The sequence below is a fragment of the Ambystoma mexicanum genome, chromosome 1p (assembly GCF_040938575.1).
Source record: "Ambystoma mexicanum isolate Mex_15411 chromosome 1p, UKY_AmexF1_1, whole genome shotgun sequence".
NCBI lineage: Eukaryota > Metazoa > Chordata > Amphibia > Caudata > Ambystomatidae > Ambystoma > Ambystoma mexicanum.
The window spans coordinates 162376998-162393140 of record NC_090921.1 but is presented as its reverse complement, the minus strand read 5'-3'; the positions used below and the strand labels follow the sequence as shown (position 1 = coordinate 162393140).

Genomic DNA, 16143 nt, shown 5'->3' with positions numbered 1-16143 from the left:
AGGACGCACCCCTCCTTCATAGCCAAGGTGCCGTCGGACTTCCACCTCAAAGAGCCCTTGTTCTTACCTGTTTTCTTCCTGACGCCTTTATCGCCGGCCAAGAGGACTTTTCACTCGCTGGATGTAGCTAGAGCGCTGAAGTTCTATGTGGACCGCACGAAGAGTTTTCGGAAGACATCACAGCTGTTTGTGAACTTTGGACCTGTGAACCAAGGGAAGGCCCTCGAAGGCTTCCATTTCCAGATGGCTCTCCGGCTGCATCATGCACTGTCACCGGTTGGCAAACCGACCGTTGCCCGACAGTCCGAGAGCCCATTCGACCAGAGCGATCGCTGGTACCACAGCGGTCCTATCTGTTGTGCCCCTGCTGGACATCTGCAGGGCTGCTACGTGGAGGTCGATGCACACCTTCACGAGATTCTACTGCGTCGACTGTTATTCCAGGGAGGAGTCCAGAGTCGGCCAGGCAGTGCTGCACAACCTGTTCGCCTGAAGGTGGGCCTGGTGAGTAGATAAGAGATGCTTAATGTTGAGAGATGAAATGCTTAATGTTGAGCCTTGCCACCTCCCGTGGTTGTGCATGTGTGTACTGCTATGTATTCATTTACTTACCTGTAACTGTTGTTCTCCAGCATGGGTCTGGCATGGATTCACATGCGAACCCTCCCTCCTACCCTGCGGCTCTTTACTTGGTCCTACTGCCATTTTACGTGCTACCGAATCAGAGGATGGCTGCCAGAGGAGGGGCTTAGGTAGATGGCAGTCATTGGCTGGGAGCAGTATGACCCAGAGACCAGTGATTGGTTATTAGGAGAAAGACAGTTCAGAAACTAAACTGAAACTGATTTTTTTCTTTACCGAGGATTCCCAGCCTGACGGGGAATATTCATGAGCATGTGAATCCATGTCAGACCCATGCTGGAGAACAACAGTTACAGGTAAATAACTTCTTCCTTCTCTAGTCAAGGTGAATTTGGAGCTTCAGCACAGCAGCAGGGCTTCACCGGGCAAACCAATGGTCCAGGAATTGCAGCATGCGTCTCTTTTATGCAGGTTTCCCCCATTCATTCTAGCCTAGCTGTCAATCACACAGCAGGGTGGCTGTCCTTGCCGGACAGCCAGCCAGCCGGCCAATCACCTTTTGGGTGCATTACTGTAACCAAGGGGATTAAGCACAATGAGTTTCGGGCGCCTCCCTCACTTCCTGCCCCTCCTGGACATAATGGAGCCAGAGGCGGGCTTCACTCGTAAATCCCACCAAAGACAAAGCGAATAAAGGCACCGAACCTTGTTTGGCGCACAGAGTAAATCTCAAAAACCTTTCCAGCAGGAAATGGCGAAAAAAGACGACCGGGCCATTTTGACCTTTTGGGAAATCTGAGAGACCTCCCTGTGCCACTGCACTGAAGGTGCTGTGTGTCACAATGTAAATATGCCTATGGAGTTTGTCAGACTCCAGAGCTAAAAGAAACACAGAAAACACATAGAAGTAAAAGTACAAAGTCCCAAAGTTCAGCAAAAGATCTGGGGGGGGGGGGGTCTCTAAAATAGGAGGAATATCACACTAAACTGAAAATTCTCCCTAACAGTGGGTGACCTTTTTATGTCTCTCCATAGTGTGTGATTGGAGTTATAGTTTCCTATAACTTTGGACTGACTGTAATGCACTATGGCCGCACACAGAATTTTAAATGCAATGGCTTCCTTTTAATGAGATTATTATTTATTGGGTGAACTACTGTTCCCAACAGGTAAAGTGGGATTCACATCCCCTTTACATTGATTTTAGTGAGCCAGCACACCCCACCTTATGTAGAGTGCTGGAGGGATACAATGTATCCCCTTTCTTACTTACCTGACAAATTTATGTTACAATTGCAAGTTAACTTGAATGGCTGGTGGCAGTGTAACTACTTTTATGACTTTCAGTCATTATTACACGCAGGCTGTCAAATCGGCCTCAGTAATTGTTAGGGAGAATTCTCTGTTAAGGCTAATTTCCCAAACCTAGTGAGTCCCCCAGCAGCTTTGCTGGATTTTTGGGGTTTATTTTTTTCTCCTGCTAAGAGTGAGACTCTTTTTCTCACACTCTTAGGCATGATTTGAGAATGTCCTTTGACTGTGTTTTATGGGCTATGGGGTCTTTTACTCCATAGGGCTTCATGTGTTTTTGGTATGTGTTACACAGCACCCTCAGTGCAGTAACACAGGGGTGTCATATTGACCCCCAAACATAGACTCCATACCCTGGGACTGACTGTCTCCCAGTCACCATTGGCTTTACTAGTCTCAAATTGTGAACAGAACCAGTACAAACCATCATATTGTGGAAGTACTGGTAGGGGTAATTCGATTGCCCCTGGGTCTGTTTTCCAAGGGGGCACTGTCCAGTACCCCCTTGTTGAGTTTCTGGCTGGTGGCAGTGGATACCATGCGAAATATTCCACCAGAATATTTCTTATGGGATTTCCCATTGATTTTAAACGCACCACTTCTCCACAGAAGCCCTCCAAATGGTGCCACTCTGTCTGGGGTCTACAGGATGTGTGGGAGGGGGATTAGGCACCCTGGACTGAGTTGCCTTGGCAACTCAAGTAGCACTCTTGTGTGATTGGCCCAGTGGTGAGCTGCCCGGCTCACCACTTAGCATGTTTGAGTGACAGCTAGGCTGTTGAATGGGGGTTTTTCTGCATAAAAGCAGGGCTTTGGGGACTGGAACTTCAGAAGTCGCCCCAGGACCTAAAGAATCCGAAGAGGGGAGAAGCTGAGCCATCTACAACGACGCCGCCACCGGTGGAGCCCTGCTGTACAAACTCACCACTTCCCCGACAACAGAGGAGATCTTCTTCCAGGAGAGTCTTCTTCCCTTTGAGCTGTTGGGACCAACCAGTTTGCCTTTTTCGCCTTCCTGGACGTCTCGTGGTCGAATCGCCCGTGCCAAGCACCCCGGCGGCTGGATAGCCACGCTTCACCACTAACCGCGAATAAAAGGGTCGTACCTTTTAATCGGAAACTCTGCGGCTGGTTTCTTCCCTGGCAGTGCAACGACCTCCAGCTTTCTTCCTCGTCGAGATCATCCCTTCCTCTGGTCGAAGCCACGACTTGCACCCGCTACTAAGAACAACTGCCACCGCTGGAGCTTTCTCACCATTTCAGGTACTGTGTACCGCCTGGTCTCCCTTGCAACAGACTGTCCAAGGTGTCCCGTAAATCCTTGACCTTCCAACTGGGTTGACCTCAGACCTGCTAACTTTGCCTTTCTGAACTGATCCAACCTCTTTTGACATTTTTCTGCAAAGACTTTGAGTGCATTTCCACTGTGTGATCTTGGGCACATTCCGCCTTGCTGTCTCCAAGAGTGGGCCTGGCCTATGAACTTTTGGCTCTACAGTAGACCCTGCCTTTCTTGACTTGCTGTGGTTTCTTAAGTGTTGGTACTGTGTTATTTCCATACCCTGCCTTTTCTCTCCCTTTTTAAACAAATTATTGAAGTGCCATCTATGGTTACGCGCTCACCTCTGTTTTTCTAATAAGTGGTGTCTTAACCTAGACTTGTCGAATAATTAACTAGGGAGGTGTATATACTGACTGTGTTTGAACTTGCTTGATATATTAGTGCCAGTGTATTTTCATAAGTGTGTTTTTAAATAAATAATTATATACTTTTATACCAAAGCTCTGGTCAGTGTTTGCTTGTTCTACTTTATTTTTAGCCCTATTGTGTATACTCTATATACTGCCTAACTCTTCTTGAGAGAAGTCTGACTGCTCAGCCACAGCTACCAGGTAAATCTGGGTGGTACAGACTGCTACCAATTGGGTTTACTGCTTACTCCTGTGGTCTTAAACTTTTTTCAGTGGTCCCTAAGGGAACTGCACAGGTTTCTGCCTAACAGTAATGCACAGGAGGGCCACCATTCTGCAAATCTCGCCATTTCCCATTTGCTGGTTTCCTAGATCGTCTTCTGCCATTCTAGGCAGGAACGACCCTGGTTGAAGTTTTCTTCGGCAGAAATCCTTTGTATTCCCAGCCAAGGCGCCAGGTTGTCTGATAAGGCAGGAAGCGAGGGAGGAGTCCAGAATGCTGCTGACCTTTGTCTTTCACCTTGCCTGAAAGGATCCAAGTCCCACTCGGGGGCTGGCTGTCCTGATTGGACAGCCATACCGCCCCTTTCTGTAAACTGCAGGGAGAGTTTGCAGAAGGTGTGCTGTAGTTCCTGAGAAATACTCCGATCCTGGAAGCTGCTGACAAGTCGACCACTGGAGCTGAATCCAAAGAGGAAGGTGAAGAAATTATATCTGTAGCAATTTCCATTGACCGGAGAGCCTACTTTGTAACCGAAGACTGATGCGACCCTTCCTTCCAATCCACGTGGGGGGGATCAAGAAAATGACCACTCCTACCCAGGGCTGGTGAGACCCACTAGTCTCAAGAAGACCTGTATTTTGAGACATCCCACGACATGCTCCGAGCTTGCGGAACAATGTGCAGTGCATGATCTTCCTAAGTCTGAATCCGTCCAAAACTTTGGTGGACTCCTGCTGGATCCCCAGAGCAACGATTTTATTCCTTGAAGTCCCCTCACCAGAGTGCAGGACCAGATAAGTGAAGAGAATCCGACCGTTGATATTCGTTCATCAGGTACACGTAAAAGGGTGCCAAATCCACAAGAATTTGTAAAGAAAACTTTGTTGGAAGCCTCCTTGGACTGCTGTTGCAAGTTCCCATCTAGTCTCCAGATGAAGAATCGAGGGACCTGGGCCCTGTGCTGCTGTCTCCTGAAGGCATCCAATATGAATCTCTTATCTCCTAAGGTACTGTGTTGGCTTGGGTAATACTTATCTTAAGTCTTTTGTGAATGCTGTGATGCTGAGCAGGTGATTCGTGGGGTTGGGAGTCTGCACATACCACTTGCCCAGGCCTACTGCTGGAACGCATATAAGGGACCATTAGGCAAGATTGTACGCAGTACCCTGTGGGAGACTGCACCAGCCTTGTTAACCCAACGTTTGGTATAAGCATGTGCTACACGAGTAGGTAGTGTAGCTGAGCAGCCAGGCTTATCTCAAGAGGGGTCAATGTGAGCTGTAGGGTTGTGACAGTTTCACAGTGACAGTTGTTCAAATAAACACTTACACTCAAGGTGTCTTGCTTAAAAAATGAATCGTTTATTTAACAGTATATAAGCCTTCACAAAGGAGCAAAACATGTAACAATTATAATACACATACGCACTCTGTTTCTCTAAATTAGATGATATCCATTGGGGATGGCATACAGACACTTCCTACACCCTCAGGTGACTTAAATAGCTAGGACACTGGACATTGATTTATCACTGGGACATTTAGAGCAATACTGAGTTTGGTGCAAAGGTTAGATTGGGGAATAAAACAAAGGTTAACAAATAATTAATACACAGGTAAGTACTTTTTAAACCTTCCGATGTCAAGTAAATTAAAACCTTTCATGGGGGGGTAGGTAAACACACAGAGTCAGAGGTAAGAAAGTTGAGCAAAGTTTAGGGGGACTGAAGATCTTCTTTGCAGGTAAGTAAAAGTCTTCAACTATGTTTTTAGAACAGTTTGTAGAAATACGATTCACTTGAAGGGCCACAAGCTGTGAGGCTTATGAGGGGCAAAGATGCAAGCAACTCTGCAAGGGCAACCAAGACAAGTCTCAGCTGAGAGCAAGGAAGGCTACACAACAAGAGGTAAGTCCTCTTAACTTTATAGTATCTTTGGTTAGAATAAATTGTTCCAGCTGGCTTCTGTTCCTGTATAGCTCTGCAGATCCTGGTGTTCCTGGGTGCTTCAGTCGTGGTGACAAGAGGGGGGACCATCCTGTCTGGGGACTCCTGCACTGCAAAGGGAAGGTCAGCAGCAGCATAGGGCAAACTTCAATTCAGCGGCACTTTGCGGTTTCAACTCCTCGCATCTGACAGTGAATAGCAACACTGCGGTTCTCTGATGCCACTTCGGACTTTCCTCGCATCTGGGGTCCAGCACGCTGTTGAGGTGGCTCAGGCTTGTTCAGTCCTGCTTCAGGGAAGCGATCCACCTGCTTTGGTGTTCCTTTCTCTGGCACCTCGGTTCCAGCAGCAGCAGAAATACAGACGGCTCCGAGAGGATGTCCAAACAAGTTCACTTTGGAGTTGATTGGTCCCACCAACCCAAGGGGAGAAGTATCCCTTGCAGGGCTTCTCTAGTCGAAACGAATTCAGAGCTTCAGCACAGCAGCAGGGCTTCACTGGGCAAACCAACGGTCCAGGAGTTGCAGCAGACATCTCGCCAAGTTCTTCTTTGGATTCCTTCGTCCAGTGGTCGACTCTGCCTTCCAAGCCAAAAAGCCTCGCTTTTTATGCAGGTTTATCCCATTCATTCCACGTCAATCACACAGCAGGACTGACCGAGCCTGAGCCCCCTCAAGAGTGCAGGGCCCCAGATGCAAGGAAAGCCCATCTCGACAGTCAGGAACTGCAGTGTTGCTATTTGCGGTAGGCGCGAGGAGCTGAAACACCAAAGTGCCACTTGTTTAAAAATTGCTGGTTGTGAGCAGTGACCATCCGATTTCAGTGCAGAAGTCCTCCCTCTTGTCCCCACGACTGAGGCTCAGGAACACGAGGATCTGCAGAGCTGCACAGGAACAGAAGTCATCTGCTGCACTTTTTTTCAACCTAATGGTACTGTAAAGTCTGAGAGAACTTACCTCGAGTTGCGCCTTGCTTGTCCTCGTTGGAGACTTGTCTCGGTTGCCCCTGTAGAGTTGCTAACCGCTTATTTACCTCGCAAACCTAATCAGCTTGTGGCCCTACTTTGAATTTCTTCTTATTCTACAAAGACTTCTAAAACATTGTGCAAGACTTTTACTTACCTGCAAGAAGTGCTTCAGTTCACCTTAACTTTTGCTAACTTAACACTGGCTGGCCTGGCTCCCTAAATGACTCTTCTCTCTTCTGCTTCAGTGTTTCGCCTTCCTTCCAGGCAGGGGTTAACTAACTTTGCATTGGGAGTTACCAAAAGTTCTTACCTGCTTCAGAATATTTGTGTGATCTCTTGTTTTGTTCTAATAACCTTTTTCCTTTGACATACTCCTAAATCTGATTCTAAATGCAACAGTGATTTATTAATGTCCCCAGCACCCTAACTATTGAAGTCACCTGAGGATGTAGTTCGTGACTGTGGGCCATCCCAAATGGTTACTTACTGATTTAGAAACTAGGAATGTGTATTTTTGAAGTGTATTTTACTCTGACTGTTAAACAAATTAATAATTGTTTAATCCAGAAAACCTTGTGTGTAGATTTATTTGAATGCTTGCCACTGTGAATCTGTGTAACTCCCCTACAGCTCACATTTACCCCTCTTGAGATAAGCTCAATACGCTACCAACCTGTGTAGTACAGACTTATACCAAAGGTTGGGTTACTACTGCCAGGAGGTCAGGGTTGGTGCCGTGCGCCCAAAGGGTACTGCACACAATCTTGCCTAACAAGGCAGAACCCTTTACTTATCCAATCCTTCCCTTATTCTATAGTATAAGTTCACACAGAGGCAGTAAAGGGATCCTAGTGGTCTAGGTGCCAGCTTGTAGGCAGGTGACGTAGGGTTCAGTTGTAGGCAAAGTCAGAGTTCCAGAGGAAGACTGTTCAAACAAGTATTTCACTTTAAAGTTAGTTGAGGGTCCAGGTACTTCAGGGAAGACACCCTAGGAGGATTCTGCACACCCTAGGAGGATTCTGCAGTGGGCAGGGGTGAAATGGATGAGTGCCTCCCAATCACAGAAAACACCCCTGAGCTATAAAGAAATCACAAAGGCTTAAGGCAGGTAAAATACCCCAGTCAACACAGTACGGTACCACAGCACAGAAGAGTTGCAGCAGGAAGACTTCAGGATATGAAGTCAAAAATTTGGTCGATGGATTCCTTTGTCAAGAAGATGGAAGACAGGACTTTGGAAGGACTTTTGCAGCAGGGATCACGGAAGAAGGCTCTAGGGAAGTTTCCTCTGCATATTTGGCACCTTTTCAAGAGCACAGAAGACAGAATATCACAGGTCGGATTCATGTCGTTTGCAAGGTCCAGCACTCTGGTGAGGGGACTTTTCGGACATGAATCGTGCCTCTGGAGATCCAGCAGGATGTTCAAGAAGTTTAAGCGAGATTTGGAATGCAGACTACCGTGCACTGCACAATGGCACGAGGTCCCAGGGTATTGGGGTATTGCAGCCCCACAAGGTTGCGACGTTGGATGACTCAAAATGCAGGTCTTCTTGAGTCTAGTGGGTCTCACCAGGTACTGTTTTCCATTTCGGGATCCCCAGGTCAATTGGAAAGAAGAGCTACAGCAGGCTCCGGTTCGACAGCAGGCTATCCGGTAGCTGGAAATCAGTTCTGCTGCAGTTTCTTCATCTTCCTCTTTGCTTTTGGTTCCAGTGGTCGACTACCTCTTCATCTTCCATGAGCTGACTTTTATGCAGGAACCCAGCCAATCATCCTTGCCTTTCCATTCCTTTCGGGACAGCCAGCCTTCTAGTTTCAACTGGATTCTCACAGGCAGGCTGGAAGACACAGGGCTGCAGAGTTTTCGACATCTCCCACGTTTCCTGCTTTCACAGACACTCTGGAGCCTGGGCAGGAAATCCACAGGATTCCTGCCGAAGATTAAGTTAAAACAAAGGAATTTCCCACCCTGGAAGGAACAGGAAAGGACAAACTCTAAAATGGTGAAAAAAGAAGACAGAGGCCATTTTGGTGATATGAGCACCCATGGGTCAATTACCCATGTGGAAACAGCCTGTTGTAAAGATGCACCAAATTAATAAAAAGGTTCACTGCCACCAGCCATTAAAAATAAGTTTTCCCTTGTAACATACACTTTATATTTAAATTGAGAAAGAGGATACTCCGTATCTCCCCAGCACTCCACATAAGGTGGGGGGTGCAGGTCTCTCCTAATAAAATGTAAAAGGGGTTCCAAAGATCCTTTCTACCCTTGGGAACTGTAGTTCTCACAAGGTTAGTCAGAGAAAGTTAAAAGGGGAGCCCCTAGGGTAACCCAGCAACAACAGGAACTTATTGCCAAAAAGGTGTCCAAGAGGATAACTTTTAAAAGCCGCTATGGAGAGTCTAAAACATGACACCCATAAGAGTAAAAGACTGAGTGTAGAAAAAGATTCCCACTCACTGAGGTATAGGGAAAAATAATTTACCAGTTCAGCAAAAAGCTCGGCGGTTGACACAGGTAAGATTTTCATATCAATGATCAATCTTCCTGACCTAACAGTGAGGAAGAGGATATACACGAGATTCCCATGCCAGAGGCAACGAAGACTCCATTCACAAAGAGACCAGCCATGCCACACCCATTGGGAGGAAGAATCCAACAAATTGCTCAGGCATGGAAGGCAATAACCATGTCCCGTGGGTACTGGACACAGTACTGTACAAGTAATGTGAAGAGTTTCTAATGCCACTGTACTAAATCCCTCCACTCAAATCCTGTACAAAGCCGAACTGAATGCAGATGTTACAGTGCTCTTACAAAAAGGGGCTTTACGGGAGGCACCTCTGCTGGACTAAAACGAAGGATTCTACTCTTCCTAGTCCTACAATAGTGCACGGCACAGGGGTCAGAGCTTGATTTAAGGCCTGCAAACACATTTTAAAGCTAAAACAATTCAGAAAGATGACACTACAGGAAGTGATTTTCTATGGAACTGAGATGGGTACTTAACTGAGTAAATAATGACCTTCCTTTAAGGAACTTTCAAAGCACCACCACAGCTCACTGCAGCAGTTCTGAAATACCTACCCTAAAGAAACCATAGTTTGGAACCTGTGACATTTGGGCACAAGGCCCCATACATCTTAAGGCTGGACTTCATAAGATGGAAAAGTTAGAATAAGCACACATCCAATTGCCTCTACCTATTTTTCCTGCATTTGATTACTCACCTGTTGAACACTGATACATAGTTCATATGCAGTTCTCTATATATGTTGTATATAGCTTTTGATTTACATTACTTACCTGTGGTTTTTATATTCGTGGTGTGTTCTGTGAGAAACCAAATGGTGTCTCACCCGCTAGTGCCCGCAGGGCACACTCTCGGGTGGCCAGGGCACGGCCATCGCCTTTGGATCCAGACCCTGGGGGTGGACCAGTGAGTGAGGAGCTCCTGGGTGAGGGGTTCTCTGGGAGTGGGACACCAGTTGGTGAAATGCCCTATCCCTCTGCTCCCTGTAACTCTTTTACCCCATCGTACCCAATGGGATATTTAGAAACTCAACCCCCTGCCTTTCCTCCCCCACCCTTTTCCGGCACAAACCCTTTTACATGGACAGCACACTCTGGGACAAAACCGACTCGCACCATAGCTGTGAACCTGACCTGTCCAAATACTATGGTCAGGCAATTATCGACAATAACTCACACCTGACTTCCATTACACTTCCCCACACGGATAAATGGCGGAGCAAGAAAGTACACTTTGAGCGAGGCAAAACACACAAAGGTACAGCATTTTAGAGTTGGCATCTGAAGGAGGGGAGAAAGACGGCCAGACACAAGAGGTTCATGAGAGGGGCAACACCCTTAACCTTGTTGGCAGGAAGGTGTTACTTTCAAGAAACCTTCAAGGCAGAAAACGCAAGACCAGGAAACCAGGCTGAAGAATCCTGCATTGTGTGTTGGAGATACTGAGGGTCCTCCTGCATAACTGACCAAGGCTGGGAGGAGCAGCAGACACTGTGGTATCCTCCTTGGCTCCAAGATCAAAGAAATGACCAAGAGCAACACAGCTGGTGAGTTGGGGAGACCAATGCCAGACCTGTCTGTGTTGAAGACACGGTTGCAAGCAGCAACATTGTAAAAATAGTGCTGGAACGATCATTGTTAAACGCATGTTATGAAAGCCGCGAGTGAAGCTAAATTGCTGGTGAATATTTGATCAAAAGGAAAGATGCGATAACGCTGACAGTGGTCTGGCACTGCGAATGTGCACAGTCGAAGGACTCTGTACAGTATCCTGACCAGAGAAACAAAGGTAGAAGATTGATGTGAAGTGAATCGAAGTGGTCCTGCGATGGTTTAAGCAAAACCCATCGTACATTCGAAAGTCTTCGATTCTGGTATCAAAAGGGATCTGAGCCTGGACGAGGGGGGATCCAGGGTCTGAGCCCGAAGGAGGGAGACAAGTCTTGAATTTGTGAAAGTAAACTCCCTGAAAAAGGAAAGGAACTTTTGTGTTTTGTTCAATCAGGCCATCTGCAATAAGAGGCTGTCACTGTGAGAGACTTTGTCGGAAGGCCCTGATGCCTATGTGTTGAACTGTTACCTCGTGGCCAAGAAGCCATAGTGTGTGTGAAGCCCGCACATGCTGTCTTGCCCGTACTGAAAACGTGGGGAAGGGAAGCCAACCGCTCAACTATCCCGACATATCATTTCTCAAATACATTTCTTTTGCATACATTGTTATCCCACACTATTTTGTATCTTTAGATTTAGGTTTTGACAGGCGTTCTACCAACCCATTGAAGTTCAATAAACACCCTTGAACTGTGATCAGTTGTGTCTGTCTTCACTGTTTTATACCATGCCTTCCTTACAGTTCTTTAAGGCTTAATTAATAATTGTAATTTTATATACTTACTAACTTGAAGTATTGGTGGTGTTCTGTGTGGATTATTTGTGAAAATGCTAACTCGGCATCTCTTATGGCACACATACATTTTGCTTGCACTTCCTTCTCAAATAATCACTTTTCTAGATTCCCGCCAACGGTTAGGCCTTGACATAATTGCTAGTTAAAAAGGTATAGTGGAATGAGAGAAGGTTTATACATTTACTACCTTGTTATAATGACTAAGTTGTCTCTTTTCTTTTCATTAAGGCGTCCGGCCGTATCCGTGAGAACCTGCAGTCATTGGGTTCTGACTCCTCCAACCAAGTCTTCAAGAACATGCGTTCAGTTTCCAAGGCCCTGGTGGAGAATGGAGGTGTGGTGTCCCCGAACCCACTGGGATTCTAGGGTGTCCCACACACCCATCCATGCCCGAGATTCTGTTGGACGCTCATGTTGACTGCCGGACCTCTTGTGAGAAAGTATCTACTTTGAAGCCAAACACATCCTGACTGACGGGGATTCCAAGAACAGGATATTGGGTGGGAGGGAAGAGGACCATGTTTGAAAGTGGGATTGGCTTTTGAAAACTTCTCCACTCAGCCTTAAACTAACAGAATGTACAAACACCCTATTCATTGGTTGCCTGGTGCCCGTTCTGTTGCATTTCCTTCTGCCTTTTCGGACTTGCATATTTCATCCAGTGTATTTTATCTCTTGCCTTTTAATTTTCACCTTCACAGAATTACACTCCCTTGGCAAGGACACTAGGGGTGGTTCAGATAAAGGGCTACACAATGTCAAGTGTTTACCTCTTGCAGAAGAATGCCTCGAAGCACTTGGACACAGCAATGACCAATAGAGATACTTTAAATGGTCTTGCTCCTCTGCTGCTAAATAACTTTTATATTTATATGTTCGGGGCAATATACCTTTTCTTTTAATCTGTCAATATTTGTCTCTGTTGCTGTGGTATATTTGTGCTCAGATGTAGGTGCCATGCTCTCCAGGTGGGCACTATGTCTCTGTGGATACATGGAGTTTTCAGAATCAATGGAGGTTTAATGCCACTTTGCACACTTTTAGAATGAAGTGCAAGAAAATACTCATTTTGCAATAACCTTAAAGTCGGAAGTAAGATGGAATTCTTACACCTGTTGGGTCAACAGTAGTTTTCTAAGCATTAAATATAGATACTGGAAGGTAAATATAGAGAGAACTGACATTAGAGAAGTATTTTGCAGCAAGAAAAGCCAAAAGGGGCCTGTAAGCTTGGAAGAAAATCCCCTTTTTCATTGTATCAGTAGTCTAAACAAAAGGAGAACTTCAAAATGAATGAATCTACAGCATACACTCATGTATGTAGCAGCACATGCCTGCTGCTAGGAAGCATTGGAATGGGCCTGAAGCTGTGATATTTGCACCCTGTTCTCCCTATCATGGTTGAGTGAGGTAAGCCTGTGTTGCTAGGAGCGAGGTAGACTCATGGCCAGTGTTCTCAAAGTAAGCAGTTGAAAGATTTTGTTGCCTATGTTGATAAACCGCATTAAAATGTGCCACTAATGTGTTTGCGTAACTTTTGTGAGTGAATCTTGACGGCCTTAAATAAATATTACATTTTATGTTGTATTCATATGATTGTGACATTTTTCTTTTCTTGAGAATCAACTTGTGTAAGGAGGTTGAAATACAGTCCTCTGGTCAGGGGTTCAAGAAGATCAACCTGTTTGGATTAACATTTAGTCCCTGTCTACTCACACTCTGACAGTGGTACGTGACAGAGCAGTCTGGCTTCACTCTTAGGCGGGGGCGGACTGGTAGAATATACAGTTAGTCATAGGCAAGCAATTCCACACAGTGTATGTATATATATATATATATGTGTATATATATATATATATATATATATATATATATATATATATATATGACTCATTACAAGGTTGGTGGTAACACAGTGTTTGTCACCTGACTTCCCAGTGCCACCGGGACATTACAAGTCCTGGCGGCCCGGGGAAGTCATGCAGTGGAAAATGTTCGTTCCCCATTCCCCTGAAGTCCTATAGGGACCTAAGGGGACTCGGAAGCACCGGCACTCTTGCTAACGGTGCTGGTGCTTCCGTGACAAATCTGCTTTCCGGGGCCTCTGCACCCGGCAGGTTAGACCTGCCGGGTGCAGAGGCCCCGGAAAGCAGAGTCTGATGGTCCAGAAAGGGTGCCGGTATGTTGCTACCGCCACCCTTCATTCCGGACTGGCAGACTTGTAATGAGGCCCATAGTCTTGATTTAAAAGTCCTATGGCAAGAAATAACTACAAGTGGTACCTTTTTAAAAATAGAAGAATTATAAAAATAGTAAATGGTCTAGATTACATCCAACAGACATTTAAAACAAGTGAAAAGAGAATACCGTCCAGTAGATCTGTGTATTTTGCAAGGCTTTTAAATGAGGGAAATGCACTGATTTATCATGTCAAAAGGCATATGAAATCAGGGGTATTACAATTTCACTGAACGATTAAATACATGTAGGACTAGCGAAAACAAATAGGCTGGTTACAGGCAAGCAAAAGTTGCTTCTTTTTTGGGAGTGTTAGAAGTTCTGAAAAGTTTGGCCATAGGAACCAATGGGATGGAGTCAATAGTGCACTCTGTTACACTGCAAAGGTAAGTACATTTTACTTGCCGGTCCAGGGAGTGGAAATGCGGCAACCAATCAGCTGGAGATTTGGAGACCCCTCCCCCACCCCCCTCCACCAGAAGAGATCCAGACACTGTTTCAATGAGGGGCCCAGGAGTCCAACCCAGCGCCCCAACAGAGGAGGGTCAATGACTGGGAGCAGTTCAGCGGTCCCTGAAAAGGCAGCCCAGACTGAAGGATGCTGCGAAGAAGACACAGAAAACGTGGGTGAAGTTTGCCCTTAGTGTCAGTACTAGGTCTGGCCATACTGTGGCTATATACTACTTCCAGTGACCCCAGACAAGGAAAGCCTAACAGCGACAGGCAGCATGCAGGGTTGCCCTTCAGCCAGGTAGGGTGCCTGAGAAGGAGCAAGTGGCGAATTGAGTTGCGTCGAGGCAGAATAGAATGTTTTGCAGAGCAGCAGCAAGCAACTCAGATCCAGCAGGCATTGGGGGGCTCTTACTGCAGGTCATGTGAAACCGAAACAAGCAGGCTACTGGAGGGCACTAGAGGCTGCAGACATGGGAGGTTACAGCACAGGAGGGCAGTAGAAAGGCAAGGAAGAGTTTGAATCAAAGTTCCCCCATCACGCTCGGCAGGAGGATCCAGAGTGCGGCAGCAGAATCCCTTCCCATCTGTCCAGCTTCATCTAGGTAATTCTCAGGCAACTACCGTCTAGAATGATCCAAAGTATTGCTACAGTGTCACACACCGGTGAAAACCGTTGGCCGTGCTCACCAATCTATAGCCGTACACACTTCAAGTTTTGGCAGGCACGTGCACTCACTCAGATCAGGATTGATGTGCTTAGAAGACCATCATCCAGCCTAAACCGGATAGCATCCCACAAAAGGTGCCTTGAAAAGCTCTCTTAAGATGGTAAAAAGGCTTCACAATTCTGTCTGGGGTCAATTGGGGTGCTCATTCTTGAGGTAGCCGTTAGGCAAGATTGTATGTAGTAACCCTGTGGGAGTCTACACCAGCCTGGTCCTCTTGGCAATAGGTAACCCAACCTTTGGTACAAGCATGTACTACACAGGTTGGTAGAGTGACTGAGCAGCCGGGCTCTCATCAAGAGGGGTCAATGTGAGCTGTAGGGTTGTAACAGAGATTCACAGCGACACCTATTCAAATAACACTTATACTCAAGGTTTATTGATTAAAATAATTATTTATTTTAACAGTTTTAAAAAAAGCCTTTAGAAGGGCGCAATATGCAACACTTAAATACACTTAAATACACTCCTTCAGTTAAGTAAGTAGATACCCTTTTGGGATGACACACAGTTCTCCAGCATGGGGTCTGGCATGGATTCACATGCTCATGAATATTCCCCGTTGTCAGGCCGGGAATCCTCGGTATAGAAAACAAATCAGTATCAGTTTCGTTTCTGATCTGTCTTTCTTAGTAGTAACCAATCACTGGTCTCTGGGTCATACTGCCCCCAGCCAATGAGTGCCCTCTCCCTAAGCTCCGCCTCTGGCAGCTATCCTCAGAGTTTTACCACACGTTCTAGTGTTGGGAGTCCTCGTGCTGTAGCTCTCGAGCTTTTGCTGCGTTTTCGCGCTTTTTCAGGAGATATTTCTCATTTTTCGGTTAAATAAAGCCTCAAGCTCCACCGTTTCTACATCCGATCAACGGGGATCCGTTTTGGAGTTTTCTACGCCCCTCAAGGGTGAAGATTTCATCAAGTTGCGCTTTTGGAGGATTCCAGAAGTTCCGAGGCCTACCCCGGACATGGCACAGGAGAAAAGAAGCTCGACGCCCGGGAAGCTGTTCAGGACCTGCCCTGGATGCCAGCTTCAGAATGTTTTCAAGGAGGACGAGCATTCGTTAT

At 46.2% G+C, this 16143-nt stretch overlaps 1 protein-coding gene across 2 annotated transcripts in view; it reads left to right on the top strand.

Moving 5' to 3' along the window:
* ACADVL (acyl-CoA dehydrogenase very long chain) overlaps window positions 1-13256 on the top strand; it is a 425803-nt gene extending 412547 nt beyond the window's left edge. For both annotated transcript variants that reach the window (XM_069645887.1, XM_069645896.1), the window contains one exon: window positions 11894-13256. In XM_069645887.1, coding sequence (XP_069501988.1) covers window positions 11894-12031 — 138 coding nt within the window. In that variant the 3' untranslated portion in view covers window positions 12032-13256. The remainder of the gene's footprint in view (window positions 1-11893) is intronic.
* The last annotated feature ends 2887 nt before the right edge of the window (window positions 13257-16143 follow it).